We start from the raw sequence: 15,186 nt of genomic DNA, 5'->3' as shown, positions 1-15,186 counted from the left end.
GCGCTAGATTACTACATCGGGATATACTTAAAATGTGCACGAGGGGGAAAAATATTTGCCCGCACGTGCTTCTCACTTTCTCCTTCTTTCGTTGCATATACAGTCTTCATACGCTGACAATAAACATGCAGAGAGAAAGGCAGCACACGTTATGTTGCAAAAAAGTCTTGGCGATAAAATAATTCGCAGAATTGAATTGACACTGGTCTTGAGACTAATCATCTGGCAGAAGCTTATCATATAAAATTCTATAATGAAGGTTTCAGTTCCTGAAATGCCCTTAATGGTAAACAGCACATCCACGGGATCTCCTGGCTGTCAGATTTACAGGGCTAAAATTTTTGTCTTTTGCTTCAAAATCGTAGAAAGAGCTTAGGCAGCAGCAAAAAATCTCATGGGCCCCCATGGGTCCACAAATGCGTTTTTTTTTTTTGGGAAATGCAGACTATAAAGACTGGCATGTTGCCCGCAAATCAGTTTAAAACCCAGAAGGTTGCCATAGAACAAAAGTAATACATCATTATAAACAGTAAGATTTATAGAGCAATATTTTGAATCGTTCATTAAAACCTCAACAGAATTTAGGTGTATCGAAATCAAACTAGAAGTTTAGGTCCCATAGATAGCAGCGAGTACTGAAATATGGCAAAAGGCCTAACGCCAGTTACATACAATGGCTGGGTAAAATTTATAGATGTTTATTTGTGTCAGGGATTGCACAATCCGCTTGTTTCAAGTACTTTGATAATACTATCTATCGCGGTCATATGGTACAGTCAGTATCGTCATACTTTCTCGGAAGGACAGAATACACTTTCTTTAATTCCTGACTATGTACTAGATATGCTTTCAGCAATGATTAACATCGCATTCGTGGTGAGGTTTTGTTTCGCTTACAGTACTAGCTTGATAGTTGAAATAATATACTTTTTTATCCAAAATATTTGCTGCTATCAATTAGTATTTGGCAATGACCCAAACGTTTCTTTACTTTTCCTAAACTTGAACGTGTGGTTCCGCAGATTTATTTCACTTCAGATTATGTGTCCCTATTTAGTTCTTTTGATCAATTCAATTGAACATTTTAAATCACCAAAAGAAGCTCTGCTATTGAGCTTTTTCATAGATGCAAATAATAACTTTTTACCAATTTTGTTGAGCCATTCATTCATATTCATTAATTTCAATTTTCCACAGCTTGAGAATCAGGCATTGATCAGCATCTACAAAATTTCCCAGTTCTCCATGAAATTTTATTGCATTTACCAATTCGTTCTATATGAAATAAATTCAATAGTTTACAACATGAAGGGCTTCAAAGATTATAGCTGTTACTATGATTTTTCCGTACAAAACGAAAACGGCATCTTCAAACGTCTCATGAGTTACAAAAACCATCTAATTCTTGCTGCTAATCTCTCGGTAATATGTTTTGATGTCTTATTAATTTATCACTGCGGCGCTTGATTCTGGAAGCCCCACCGTTCAATTCTGAAGCTCTTCATGTGCTGTCATTAGAAGCTAATAAAAGTCATAATTGTCATTCTCGATTTCATCTTCATCTGTGTAGCTCGCAAATTGAAAGTCAAAGTTATCAAGCACTTCTCCATCTATTTCAATAGGTAGCTTTATATCAATTTGGCTATTATTCTCCATTTCATCTTGGATTGATTCGTCTTCTTGTGGTTCAAATTGATTATTATTCTTCAAATTAAGCTCTTCTTCCCATAATTCTAATAGTTCTTCGGCATCTGCATCATTTGATATAGACTTATTCACTTCATTTATATCAATATTATTACTTATCATGTATGTTAGCAAGGCATGTTCATATACTCGAGAATTCATTCTATCAAAGTCTTCCAACTTTTGGGATTCCCTGATGATAATTTTTGAACTAATCTGTGACCGAGAGCGATCACTATCCAACGAGGTTCTGTTTTTGGAAGATAGCGATGATATATGTATCAAACTATTACTTGCAACTGGTTGAACATTTGAATCCTCAAGAACAAACGGCTCGATATTACTCGTCCCTTCAAAGATCGTCAACCCAGTTGCCATATGCTTTGATTTTCTAAGCTGATTATTTTTTCTTAATTTGTTCTTATTAGATATGAATTCTTCATATTCATCATCCGTCATTATCGATGGTTCATCTTGAAGGTCATTTACTATGTCAATATGTAAATTTTTTTTTAGATCATAGAAATACTTCAGAAGGTTAAAGTTCTTATTAGGATCTCTATAGCCCAAATTTTCTATCGCTTTTCTAATATCAGCCTTCTTGATGTTTATTTCACGTTGCGGCTCTCGGTCGTTTAGCCAATTCCTTACAACTTTAGATTCGATCACTTTACACATTATTTGCCGTAAAATTGAAGAAGTAATCTCCTCTAATAAGATCAACGATTTGAACAGAAGCTTAGGTACCAACTTCAAATTAGAGAGCGGAGTGATTTGATTGTGCTTATAGAGTTCATTAGTTAAGCTCGTCGCCATTTCGCAATCTATTAAAGAAGAGTCTTCTCGATTTTCATCAGCAGGCGAACTGTAGGTAGAAAAAAAAGATTTGAATCTCTGATTTTCGTCATTATTCTTGTTTCGCTCAAACTTGGATATCAAATTACTCTGTATTTCTTCAAACTTGATAAAATACTCGCTCATTTCATATGCAATCGGTAATTCACTGTATCTAATTAAGTTACGAGAATTTCGTACCATTTTGAATAATCGACCTTCATCTTCACCTAGCCTACTTTGCAATTTGTGTCGCTTGATTTTTCTTCCATTTTTCTTTATATTAATCAATTCCTTTTTCAAAGTGTTATAGTAGTTCATTATTTCGATGTGTGATTTATTAGGCAAAGCTTCTTTAATATCATCAATTCTGTTAATAGAGTTTCTAGATAGGGAGGTAAAAAAAATTTCTTTCTCGCCTGGGGTCCAAAGACTACCTCCCTGTAGACCATATTCTACATCATCAGGATAATATGACGTTCCTGAACTATAGACTTTAGAGCTTTTAAGTCCACCATTGGATTCTGATGTAGAAAAGAAGCTTTTCACCTCCCTGTTATAAAAGCTCACGAAATTAGGATTTCCCTGAAAGACTCTGTTACTTCTATTAGGGCGGTAAGCATCATGGCTCATCTCTTGGATTCTAAGCTCTTTCATCGTAGTCTCAAGTATGTCACTTGAAAAAAATCTCTACAGTAATAACATACTGCACATAAATATAAATTTATAATATTATGTACATGCATTCAATTGACAATAAATGTGTAATACAAATCATCGGAAGGTGATATTAAATACAAGTTATCTTAATGAGATGCCTTCTACACCACTCAGCAATTTATTCATTCGATCTGAATTAGCTGCAGTAATTTGATGATCAAATTCGTTATTAGCTTCATGATCGTCGCCATTATTGTCTTCATCGTCGTAGTCTGTGTCAACCCAATCACTTTCGCTTTCATTCTCTTTCGGTGTCTCAGTATTACTATAGCCCTGAAGTATTCCCGGAAGAAAAGGCTTAGGTATGTCTTCCTCGCCAATATCATCTTCCGTCTCATAAATAGCCTCGACGTACTCCTCTGGGACAAGCCCGTTTTCTCCTGTTTCAGGATCCTCAGCGACAAGCCATCCTTGCCCGTGTCTATATGATATCCAAATCATCTGCCCTTCTTTTAATGCCACTTCATTATCATTCTCTGGTGTAAAATCAAACAAAGCTATCGCTTTGCAATTAATCTCATCAGAAGAGTATTCTGGAATGCTATTGTATCCTTCAAAACCATCATTAAAACTAAGCGTGTCATCTTCGTGATAGTTCACTATGCTATCATGAAGGGAAAGAATGAAGTCCCCACTTCTCATAGGGTGAGATTGAGGATATGCAAAGTCTTTTATGGATGTAGATGACGGAAAGAGAGACCTGAATGGTCGTTCTTTATGCTTCCCTCCAGACATATTTCTATGGTCTGTAGTATCTGGTATGGTTCACGTCAAGTAATTGTTTTAATCTTTTATATGCAGCAGGGAAGACTTAACAACGAAATCCTATTCTTAGTTCGTTCTTTGTCAAATATCCGTCAATATAATTTCTTAATACACAGACAAGCGTATTCAAATGAATGATGTAAAAAGTATGAAATTACCTTCTTTGACTGTCTCAGCTCGCTGTATTAAGCTTGTCTCTTGAAGGGTAAAAGTGAAACACACCAAGTTTAATCGATTTTCAAGGAGTTTTAAAATACGACATATTAAAATGTCGCAGTATGTGGGCTTGGTTTTTTCTGGTCCTAGATGAGAGTCTTGCATTCATTTACATTTCTGACTCGAAGATGGATCCACTTGAAGAACAGCAGCAGGAGCTTGAAGTCATAGAATCTATATATCCTGATGAACTAGAGAAATATTCGGACGTTCATTTTGGTATCAAGGTCAATTTAGACACTGCATCGGATCGAAACCATGCTTTACTATTGGAGGTTACCTATCCTGAAAGGTACCCTGAGGTAGTTCCCCAATTAAAATTAGTACTGGTTTCTGAAGGATGTACTGTAAATCAGGACGTTGGAGAAAACGGTGATGATGATGGTCCTTTATTGGCCACATTATCAGAAATAATTGAGTTCCTGCAATCCGATTTGAGCATTTTGCTCTCAAACTTGAATGAGGAGGCAGAACAACAACTTGGAATGCCCTCAGTATTTACTTTGGTAACTCAGCTAAAGGATGAAGCAGAAGAATTGTTTCAAAAGAACTTAGATAAGCAACATAAAGTGTACGAAGATATATTATTGAAAAAGGAACGTGAAGAGCAGAAGAAGTTTCAAGGTACGCCCGTCACGAAAGAAACTTGGTCTGAATGGCGAGTTAATTTCAGAAATGAGAGAAATGTTGAACTGATAGATCGAAAGAGGTATGTAGACATGCATCAAGGAAAACTAACGGGAAAAGAAATATTCGAGAAAGGCTTAGCTGGAAATGATGAGGATGGAACATTCGATATTTCCGCTAATATCCTGAAGCTAGTGGTATAACATTGAAGGCGATACTTCATATTTTTGCTGTTTGCAGTAAAATGCTTGTATGATATACTATATAGGTAAATGTGTATATATATAATAACGTATATAAGGAATAATTGATATATCTTAAAATTAGTTTAATTGTCAATATCAATGTCGCTAATCCACTCCCAGACCTTCATAATTTCTCCATGATTCTCAATTAGTTTCGACCGAACATTTGAGTTGTATTCAACTTTTTTCGTAACTTTATTCCAAAAATTCATCTTTGCAGTTAGGTTCTTTTCGTTGCTTAATATCAAATCTCTTAAGTGCGTTGAGCCAATATATGACGGAACGAGAGAGTTCGAAAGGGAAATCTTTTTTTGTTTGCTTAATTTTTTAAGCACTTCATTGAACACTATTTCCACCTTTATATTTTCTGTTTTTCTCTTCTTTAGTTTAATGCTTAATATTTTCATACTGAGTCCAAAGAAAAGGCCTAAAAATATCGATAGCCTATATCTTATTAGGGTCAGGAAAAGAGAATTTTGTAAATGACATTTCATAGAGATGTTTGATAAGGATATCGATCGAAAAACCTTGTTTTCTGCTTTTTTGTCAGCGTTGTCAATGTTAGTTCCAACGGCAGGTATGTTATTAAGCCAGTATCCTGTCTAGAAGAATTGTTAGTAAATTGTTTCATCTTGAAAATAAAAATTTCATTTGTAAAAGAAAAATTCAAAACTTGCCTTACAATTATTTCCGGCTCTTTCTGGAGCTCAACAACAGATCTATTCCATAAATCTTCAAACTCTTCCGTAGTTATATATGGTGCTTTGATTAGGAATAACAAATCATGTAAAGTGTCGACGCTGATTCCAGCTTCAAGATCCTCTTTGGGAGCTGTCCCACAATTTCTTTGAGCATTCTTAGACCTCAACATATCTAATGCAACATCGATCATAGTCTCCAACTTTTCTGCTTTCCTCGTATCTGGAACGCACGTTTTAAGAGATGGATTAATCATTGCAAACCAAGGTTTCGCTTCCATGAAATCCTCGTAGCAACCTATTTCCAAGTAAGGAAAACATCTTGCATGTGGCGGGCAAGGTTTGCAAGATGGTTTGAAATTTGCGTCCAAATAGTCTCCCATACTCACCAAAAGTGAAGGCATGCCCTCCGACTTTGAGAATGTGGGAACATCTATTTCTTCTCCACAGTATCCTATCATAATTGTTTGTTCTCTGTACCAATAACCAAACAATCCCGCAGAAATTAATATAAACCAAAGGAAAATGAAACCGAAGACTATACCTGACGATGTCTTACGGCCGCTAATGCTCCTGTTGATCTTTGCAAAATCTGCACGTAAATTTGTCTTTATCTTATTCAAATTATCCTCAAATGATGAAGCCCGATGATCTTCTTCAACTTCACTTTCGGAACCCAAATCTTTGTCATCGTCACTTGCTTCGAGGCTATCTAAAGTTGGCTCTGGTATAATTCTACGCCTAGGTTTCAACGATGACTCTAACAGTGGTCCTGCTGCTTTTTTCTTGGGAAGCTCAATAGTATCTTTATTTAAAACGAAATTTTGAGATGGTAACCCTTGGATCTTGATACCTAGATCAGACGCAAGTTTATTAGATTCCTTTTCTTTAATCATCTTTAATTGTCGATCATAATTAGATGCTTCCTTTTCCAATGATGTATATTTGTCAAATTTATTTGTTTCGACACCTTCCTCTTTTGCACTCTTTTTCACAGAATTGGACTTCGGAGATTTTACAGGTGTTCGTTTCGGCGTTCGTTTAGGCGTTGCATCTTTCTTTTTCGGTGTATTTTTCTGAGAAGGAACCTTACTCTGAGGAGTCTTAACGCTTGAAATTTTAGTTTTCAGGTCCATATTTTGTACAACAGTGTCTTCGTTAGACAAGTGAGCTGCGCTTGGAGAAGATCCATGTATCTTAGGGCTTGTTTTAATTTTTGAGTCACTTTTGAGTTTCTTTCCAACTGTCGTTTCAGAATATTTCTCGGGAGTTTTAGATCTCCTAGCGGTTGTCGCCTCCAGGAACGAGTTTCCGATTTCACTATAATCGCTTGAATCATCAAATATTGATTTCTCATTATCCGTGGATTTAGCTTTTACTTTTTTCTTATTAGTTGGAGTTCCTTTCTCCTCTGGGTGTGATCTCTTTCTAGACTTCTTATGTCTTTCTGATGTTCCTTGAGATGATTGAAATACGTTATCATTAGTAAAAGAACTACTTGATTCTTCCTTAGGTGACACAGACGAAGAAACTGGCGTTGGAGTTTTCTGTTTGGGAGTTTTAGACCTTGCTCTTGATTTCGGCTTTGTTTCCTCCTTTGTTACTATGTTTTCGAAGCCTTCCCCATTCGAATTTCCTATTGAATCCTTGTAGCTGTCAAGGAGCAGCTTTGCTTGAGGCTTAATATTACTATTAAAAATATTAATCAAGTCTTGCTTCTTTGCATTCGAGGGAAACAGAACCTTGTGTTCATTTAAAATACCTCTGAGGCTGGCAACTTTCAATGATTTCGGATCAAAACCATCTTCAAGATAAGATTTCTCATCCATGATATGGAGCAGTCTACAGCAATCTGTAAATAGGAAACCTCAAATTTTTGATACTAATTCAAGGACAAGTAATAACTTAATCAAACAGATAAACGAGTCAATTGTTTAGAGTCTAGTGGTGACACGGACTCTCGAATGCTTGAATGTCAGTCAAAATAGGATGATGACGACAGTTTGTTTACAAACAACAAGAACGCATGACATAAACGTGAGAAAAACAAAACGAAGAGCACGGAACGCCGCAGAGAGACTCTGTGTCACTTAACATCGGCCAGCAGAATCTATACAGGCCCATCCTGCCAAAAGCCTAGCGATCAGCAAGCAAAGATGTTACGAGACCCCGGCTCGTACGGCAGAGCCGAGCCTTATACCTTCCACACATACGAGGGAACGAGTCAAATAGGGGGCTGAGGTATTAGATATGCGGCGGAATAATCTTGATGATGTAGAAATTAGTCCCCCCACTTGGAATACAGGCGTAATACATATACGCTTTTCAGTCCTCCATACGAAATCTCTGCTCATTTTCTTCTTTTCTCACTCTTAATGTTCATAGTGTATTGACAGTTTAATTGAGCCACTTTAAGTCGATACCTTTTAAAGCATCATTACAATATTTTTCGTTAGTAAAATATCTTGCGATAATGTACAGCGTAGTAATGCATGCGCATATATATCCCCACAGTATTCTTTTTTTTTTCATTCGTATAAACGCAGAAACAGATAGAGAAATAATTCAAAATAATCAAAACAGCTTTGTCGATAGCCGACATTTCCGTATAATCATTGAAAAAACGTTTCGTAGTTGACTTATTGCTTTGGAGGACTTAATCAGAATAAGTGACGTATTCAAAACGGCAAACTTTCTGTTGCGTAGCGGCACTGAACAAAATTTAGTCATTCGACACGTTAGATTAAATTGCCAAGGTTAGTCTGGATTCATGTGCGTGCCTGCCCCGCATGTTCGCTACCAAGATAAGCTTTTTCCAGAAGCGAAATCCTGACCAGCCCTCCGCTGTCAACTCCGGTAGGAGATCTAATTTGCTGTTTGGATTCAACGTTAAAAAATAAGCGGCAGCGGTTTACTGATGCAAGTCACTCTCTATCATTAAGGGCTGTAAATTCATTTGTTCGCAATTTAAGCTTTTGTTCCTTTCTCTCACAATGTTGCCTTGGATCGCAACCTTGGCATTTCGGTCCCTTTTGTGGTGCCACACTACACAGAATGACAGGATGCAAATAGTAAGCCAACCCACTTTCTTCAATACGCCGCGCTTGTACCTCTTAAGCGCGCAAAAGTACTTTCCTTGTACGGTTTGCTCTCGGTGCGTAGACGTGCGGTACGTTGCGTACCACTATCTTGCAATGCAAGAAGCACTCTCCTCAGCAACAACACAATAGAATAGCACTAAATTAGATTTCGGCTAACATGAAACGCAGGCTCGTAACCTCAATTTGGTTGGGGAGCCAGTACTTGTTGCCATTAGCGGTCGCCTCTATTTTGTCCTAGCTACGTTGCCATGGGACTACTCAAGGTTATTTGCGCGCCATAACTGGCTGAAAGCGTGCCCTCGACTTTGGAAACTTATAGCGAATTGAATATAATGCAGAAAAAGAGCCCAAAGCAAGCAATTCAAGCATCTAGGGCACGGTATGACTGTGAATGACGGATTTGGAAATAGGTTGTCCAACTTTCAATTTTAATACAATAGAATGTTCAGGAGTCACTACATGATGGGTAGCGTATGAAGTACAATACATCTTGGTCAATCTATAATAAAATTTTATTATACATATATATTTGAGCTCATCCGAACTTGGATAAGGACTCAGGACGCGCATTTTCGAGTGGTATCAAAGTTTTAAGTATATATAATTTTGAAATCCGCACCAACATAGGGGGGAGAAGTTAAGAGAAGTCAAGGAAATATTCGTAAAGTGCTGTCTGTTGTATTCGGTTACTCAAGCGCAGAGAAGATAAGCTTGAGTTGTAACCAGGGGTGTAATAAGTCGTATATAAGGGTCTACTGAAACGCTATAAGATTGCAGTATAGAAGAGGTCGAAATTCAGGCTCAATTAACTATACCGCTTGCTGGGAGCAAAATGCCCCAACTACCTTCTGTTTCGGAATTAATTAGAGACCATAAGGGTGTCATCGCCGACTCGCAGAAGGAAAATGGATCTTCAAAGCAAAGTACTCCCCGAGTTCCCTCTGCCGAAGAGTTCAGTAATGTAGGAGGACTTGGCCATGGTGATGAAAATACACGTCGAAATTCCCATTCACTGGCTGCTATGGGAAGTATATGGGGAAGGCGGTTGACTGACCCTTTTATATATCATGGCGCTTCTGGGAATACTTTAATTAGTGGTGTTTCGGCGGTACCCAATGATTACTTTGGTCATATTGAAAATCAGAACTACAGGGTAAATCAAAGGGCTTCATTTAGCTCCTCGAGTGGATCTTTGACAAGAAACTCCTCGTCGAATACTCAATTCACTTTAAACTCGTCACCCATAATACCTTTAAGGCTGCGTCCTGAAGTGACCCTGAGGTCATCCTCGACAATGACGATACCTCTTCCGACGTCAACGATAGGATCTCAAGGTTCATCAATTGGCTCTGAGCAGGGATTGGGCCATTCTGTTGCACCTGGTACTTCTAATTTTCCTCATGGACCATTACCTATCGGTATTGCAATACAAAACCCGGGACCCGGCCCTGGACTTGGACATCATACTGCTCCACCTCCAAGTCAAGCTTCCTTCCCGAATTTGAACTTTCCTCCTCAGCCAATGTACTCTACTATCGATTCCTACTTTCATCACAATGTTTCACAACAGCCTTACTTGCATCAAATGAATCAACCACCGATGACGAATGTTTCAGGAATGCCACAATTCTTGCATCCTGTACATCATCATGGGCCTGATAAGGATTCGATTGATGAAACTGCTTTGATCAACAAACGCAGGATCATTAAGAGGCGTACCAGGACGGGTTGTTTGACTTGTCGCAAACGGAGGATAAAATGTGACGAACGTAAACCTCACTGTTTCAACTGCGAACGATCAAAGAAAGTTTGCTTAGGATACGATAGTTTAGCAAATCCAAAACAAAAGAAGAAAACTTATCAGGGCAATGAATCTGATAATGACCATAACCAGAAAGACGAAGAAAATGATAATGATACAGGTGATACAGGCGATGCAGGTTATACAGGTGATAAATTGGATAAGCCAAAAAAGATGTCTGTGCATGAACTACTAAAATAATGTCAAGCGAAACGCATGTTCTTTCAATTCATATCATGAATTCATAATTCTTTCATTTCTGTAAGCTTATGTATTATTAAATTTTTTTATTCCTCCTACGATCATCATTACAATATCACTTAATTTATTTTTTATGAATATCTAAGATTTTCTTTTACTGCGGAGAGGTAAACAATCGAAGCAAACAGGAATTAGTATTTTTCTTGCGTTCCCCAGTGATAACTAAAATGATCCTGCCAACAAATTACCTTGTAGGGTACTTCTGCATCTAGATAGCAAGTTGGACCTACCCAATGAGTAATAACTGCATTGTGGCGCGCACATCTTGTTGATAGATTCATGTAGGGACTTCCGCTCTTAATCGGGGAGAGCGAACCAGGCTTCGGCTCCTGTGCGAGACTTATTGTTTTCCTGTAAAAGCAAAAATATATTAAATGCAAGATAGTGATATGATAGCATTAAGGGTAATCCTAAATCGCAAGAGCGAAAATATCCTACCTTATTTAATATTCAAAGAGCTTGGCGTTTTTGGTTCGTTGGTATTACTGTTCAATAGCTTTTGAATCCTATAGTTTTCATATTTTTTGTTCACAGTAATTTCCTTGAACTCATGAATATGAGATCCAAATAATATGTTTTTCAAAATCAGAAAATCACATATAGACGCATCCATGACGTCGATCTCTCCCCATATGGTTTTTCTTTTCTGACCGGAATTAGCCGAAATTACGCTAAAAGGTAGTTTGTCTTGCAAGGTACGGAGATAATCATACTCATCATCAACAAACTCGTCCAAGAAGTTGAAGATTGGAATTTCATGTTCTCTTATAGACTCTAAAATTAACCTTTTATTTAGTTGCATTTCTTCATCAGTGAGAGAATCCGATTTGGCTATAATTGGAATTAAGTTTATTCTACTACCCAACTTTTTCATATTGTCAATATCGAATTCGTTCAAGCTTTTGCAATTGTTAGTAAAGATTTTTGAGGCCATGTTGGTTACATAGACATACCTTTTTCCAGTGGGACTGATAAAGTAGAGACCCACATGAATTCTATTATCATCAAATCTTGGATTTCTGTTAATTTTTATTTCCTCTTGAAATGTCATTTCGAATTCTTGTTCAATGAATTTGACTAAACGAAGTGAATTAGTTGAGTTTTTCAAATTAAATCCAAAATTCCTTGTGAGATAGGTCTTTAATCTTATAGGTGTAGCATTCGGTTCTACGACGTCTGCAAGGTTAGTTTCAAGTTTTCTCGGTGGTTGCAAAATCATTTTCTACTTACCAACAATATGTCTCTCAATTTTGAATGTAGTTTCGTCACCATCTTGCTCCTCAAGCTCTTCTTTAAAATACTTTTGGTTACAAAGCGTGTTAAGGAAAGTCTTTTTGCCTATGCCTTCTTCACCTACTAAAAGAAGATTCAACAGAATACCTTTTCTGTTGATTTTGTGTTGTCTAATCTGTTCAGGCGTAGGCTACTTGAAATTAGTAAAACATTTTAATAAAATCTTATAGAATCTTTTCACTTACTGTTTCTAATGTCGTAGTAGGCATCTTTTGATCTAGCCGCTTATGAAATAGCCTTTGGAAGATTTTAATTCTTATCTTTTTTTTTTCTTGTAGAAATTTACAAATTGTCCAAAAAATTATAGTCTATTTGTGGACTTTAAATAATTTGACTTGTGTGATAAATCTACACTACTTTCACCAAATTTATATGATCTACAGCTTGAAATACTACAACAACCTTACTAGGTGCCTTGTATGTAAATTAAATATGGTAATTTCAATAAATCCAGAGCGTTTTTCACGAAATATATAGATATATTTGCATTCAAGCTATAATCTTATTCATTTCATCTACCGTGTAATTCAATATAAATGACTGCTCAAGTAAATCGTTAATTCTATTGTAGTGCCTTTCATTATAAGGAATTATTGAGTCTATAATTTTCATCAAACCTGGAATATTAATCAATTTATCGGCCTCAAAATTGTCTAAAATTACTTTAACAACTTTTTGCCCAATTTCGAATAATTTGAAATTGACGTTCCAGTCTCTTATCTTTTTGAATAAAAGAAACAATTGCTCCTCATCTAACATGCTTATAGTCTCTTCTAGTCTCTTTGAACCAATCACAGACTCTTCGTCTTGTTTCATTGCAATGGTTTGCTTGAGGATATTATAAAGTTTCATTGGGTGATTTAAAGTCAATGCCAATAAGAACGCATTCGACCAGTCTCCAGACCCCATCATATTATTTAAGTTTTGTTCTTGTTCAATTTTCAACTCCCTTTCTTGTTGTTCTCTTAGATACTTCTCCTCCGAGTTATCTTTCCATATAGATAATTGTCCATCAGCATCACCAGTTGCAAACTCCTCGCCATCGTTTTTCGTTTCAAGTGACCAGATTCTATTGTTATGATTTGCTAAAGTTTGGACATTTTCTTCCTGTTTGATATCCCATAATTTGATTAAGCCGTCAGCTCCTGTGGATAATACCTGAAGATTTCTGTTGAAAAACTTCACTCTTTGAATTGCATTAGTATGCCCTATTAATGTTTTCTTACATGTGAAATCTGTTAATGACCAGATTTTTATCGACTTATCTCCACTTCCTGTGACGACCAACTTATCGTATTTACAAAAGTTGATGTCCCACAAGCCTCTTTTATGCCCGCTTAATATAGCAATTGTTTCACCTGTGTCGAAATTCCAAATTTTACCTACCTTATCGTAAGAGGCAGTTGCAAAAAATTCATCATTAGGTGCAACGTCAATCGAATTAATATCTTTATCATGTGCTCTTCTTGTGTATTCAGAAACTTTTACAGATGATCCTTGAGTCAGTGGGATTCTCCACTTCTTAACAGTATAATCATTAGATCCAGTTATCAAATACGAAGGTATTTCTTGAGATTTAGATAGACTCAATGCTGTCACTGAGCTAACATGGCCTTGGAATGTAGCATAAAGAACGAAGTCACCTATACCTTCGTCCCACTTCCATAATTTGGCCTCATGGTCTTTACTTGCTGTTGCGATCCATCTACCATCTTCCGAGGCGTCCAACGCGTTCAATAAATCTTTATGGCCCTCATATATTTTCATTTCGAACGGTCTCTGAGGATCAACGATCCTTAAAGAAGGAGAATTTGTTGCTAGCGCTATTAAGTTTTGATGTGGACCAACATATCTGAGGTCGACGATTGTCCCATGGTTTCCAGCAAGACGCTTAACAATAGGAAATTCAGAAACTGCGTCTGTTTGCTCTACATTCATGTCAAGTTTCACTAAAGTTTGATCACTTATTACCAAATAAATTTCATCATCATCCAATATTTTCACATCAATTATCATGAGCTCTTCGTTAGTCCTGAATGGAGCAGGCGAGCTTGCAACTAGATTACCTGTTAAAATATCAAACAATCTGAATACGTTCTCCGAACCCGCAGTATAGAAAAACTCCTTGTCCTGATAAGAAATAAAGCCACAACTTTCAATTTGTTCATTAATTGGAAAAGTGCTTAGGGCTCTGAATTTTTTGGTGTCATATATTATTGCAACACTGTCTCTACCACCACTTATAAAGCGGTCACCCTCCTTATTGAAGCCTACGCCTCTAACAGCACTATTGTGTTCATTTATAGTCGAAATACATTTTCGTTTGACGAGATCCCAAATCTTTACTGTTCCCATAATATCCCCACTAGCTAATTTCCAATCTGTAGAATTGTAATCTCCATAAAATGTTAAAGAGCAAACCGTTGTCGAATGACCCTTCAAAGAGTGTGTTACATAGCTACCTTCTATGTCCCAAACAGTAATGATTCCATCGGAGCCACCGAACGCAAATAATGATGATGTCTTGTCGGTTGCACATATATAAACTGGCGAGGACATTTTGAAGGTTTTTATAATCTTGCGTTGAATCAAATTATATATTTTCAACTGTTGAGATTGTGACTGAATAGCCAAGTTTTCACCATCTAGAGTCATCACCAAGCTAGTCACTAATGTTTCATCTCCTTCAATCTTTTCAAAAACCTCATTAGTTTCAAGATTGGTAATGACAACATCTTCTAGTACAGGTGTAGCTAAGAGGGATCCGTCACCAGAAAGCGTAGCGGAAGTCCCACCAACATAGAAGGGATCTATGTCAGTATTAATATAGCTCGTCTTGAGTAATTCCATATTTCTGATCTAATTTTTGCAATAGAATATAGAGATGCTCATCTCGCTTTTTTTTTTTTATTGTTGAAGAGTGCTCGAGAAATAGATTG

General features: G+C 36.9%; 10 protein-coding genes across 10 annotated transcripts; 3 read left to right on the top strand and 7 right to left on the bottom strand.

Moving 5' to 3' along the window:
- Positions 1 to 642: 642 nt before the first annotated feature.
- Positions 643 to 1,467, top strand: PRCAT00001313001 (uncharacterized protein; the record flags this gene model as incomplete). The annotated part of the gene is made up of 1 exon (XM_062951089.1): positions 643 to 1,467. One exon carries the CDS (start codon positions 643 to 645, stop codon positions 1,465 to 1,467), a length of 825 nt encoding a protein of 274 aa, XP_062808126.1.
- A 54-nt stretch (positions 1,468 to 1,521) lies between these two features.
- Positions 1,522 to 3,177, bottom strand: PRCAT00001312001 (uncharacterized protein; the record flags this gene model as incomplete). Its single annotated transcript, XM_062951087.1, has 1 exon — positions 1,522 to 3,177. One exon carries the CDS (start codon positions 3,175 to 3,177, stop codon positions 1,522 to 1,524), a length of 1,656 nt encoding a protein of 551 aa, XP_062808125.1.
- A 144-nt stretch (positions 3,178 to 3,321) lies between these two features.
- Positions 3,322 to 3,975, bottom strand: NBP2 (Nbp2p; the record flags this gene model as incomplete). Its single annotated transcript, XM_062951086.1, has 1 exon — positions 3,322 to 3,975. One exon carries the CDS (start codon positions 3,973 to 3,975, stop codon positions 3,322 to 3,324), a length of 654 nt encoding a protein of 217 aa, XP_062808124.1.
- A 374-nt stretch (positions 3,976 to 4,349) lies between these two features.
- On the top strand, positions 4,350 to 5,051 carry GIR2 (Gir2p; the record flags this gene model as incomplete). The annotated part of the gene is made up of 1 exon (XM_062951085.1): positions 4,350 to 5,051. The coding sequence occupies one exon, from the start codon at positions 4,350 to 4,352 to the stop codon at positions 5,049 to 5,051; it is 702 nt and encodes a 233-aa protein (XP_062808123.1).
- A 125-nt stretch (positions 5,052 to 5,176) lies between these two features.
- Positions 5,177 to 5,500, bottom strand: PRCAT00001309001 (uncharacterized protein; the record flags this gene model as incomplete). Its single annotated transcript, XM_062951084.1, has 1 exon — positions 5,177 to 5,500. One exon carries the CDS (start codon positions 5,498 to 5,500, stop codon positions 5,177 to 5,179), a length of 324 nt encoding a protein of 107 aa, XP_062808122.1.
- Positions 5,501 to 5,583: 83 nt separating this feature from the next.
- On the bottom strand, positions 5,584 to 7,620 carry PRCAT00001308001 (uncharacterized protein; the record flags this gene model as incomplete). Its single annotated transcript, XM_062951083.1, has 1 exon — positions 5,584 to 7,620. One exon carries the CDS (start codon positions 7,618 to 7,620, stop codon positions 5,584 to 5,586), a length of 2,037 nt encoding a protein of 678 aa, XP_062808121.1.
- Positions 7,621 to 9,724: 2,104 nt separating this feature from the next.
- PRCAT00001307001 (Zn(II)2Cys6 transcription factor domain-containing protein) lies at positions 9,725 to 10,894 on the top strand (the record flags this gene model as incomplete). Its single annotated transcript, XM_062951082.1, has 1 exon — positions 9,725 to 10,894. The coding sequence occupies one exon, from the start codon at positions 9,725 to 9,727 to the stop codon at positions 10,892 to 10,894; it is 1,170 nt and encodes a 389-aa protein (XP_062808120.1).
- Positions 10,895 to 11,393: 499 nt separating this feature from the next.
- PRCAT00001306001 (uncharacterized protein) lies at positions 11,394 to 12,173 on the bottom strand (the record flags this gene model as incomplete). Its single annotated transcript, XM_062951081.1, has 1 exon — positions 11,394 to 12,173. The coding sequence occupies one exon, from the start codon at positions 12,171 to 12,173 to the stop codon at positions 11,394 to 11,396; it is 780 nt and encodes a 259-aa protein (XP_062808119.1).
- Positions 12,174 to 12,176: 3 nt separating this feature from the next.
- Positions 12,177 to 12,456, bottom strand: PRCAT00001305001 (uncharacterized protein; the record flags this gene model as incomplete). The annotated part of the gene is made up of 2 exons (XM_062951080.1): positions 12,177 to 12,377; positions 12,433 to 12,456. The coding sequence occupies 2 exons, from the start codon at positions 12,454 to 12,456 to the stop codon at positions 12,177 to 12,179; spliced, it is 225 nt and encodes a 74-aa protein (XP_062808118.1).
- Positions 12,457 to 12,736: 280 nt separating this feature from the next.
- UTP13 (Utp13p) lies at positions 12,737 to 15,097 on the bottom strand (the record flags this gene model as incomplete). Its single annotated transcript, XM_062951079.1, has 1 exon — positions 12,737 to 15,097. One exon carries the CDS (start codon positions 15,095 to 15,097, stop codon positions 12,737 to 12,739), a length of 2,361 nt encoding a protein of 786 aa, XP_062808117.1.
- Positions 15,098 to 15,186: the final 89 nt, after the last annotated feature.

Source organism: Priceomyces carsonii (assembly GCF_900007245.1).
Source record: "Priceomyces carsonii strain CBS4050 genome assembly, scaffold: Debaryomyces_carsonii_scaffold_1, whole genome shotgun sequence".
Classification (NCBI taxonomy): domain Eukaryota; kingdom Fungi; phylum Ascomycota; class Pichiomycetes; order Serinales; family Debaryomycetaceae; genus Priceomyces; species Priceomyces carsonii.
This window is presented reverse-complemented; position numbering and strand designations above follow the sequence as displayed.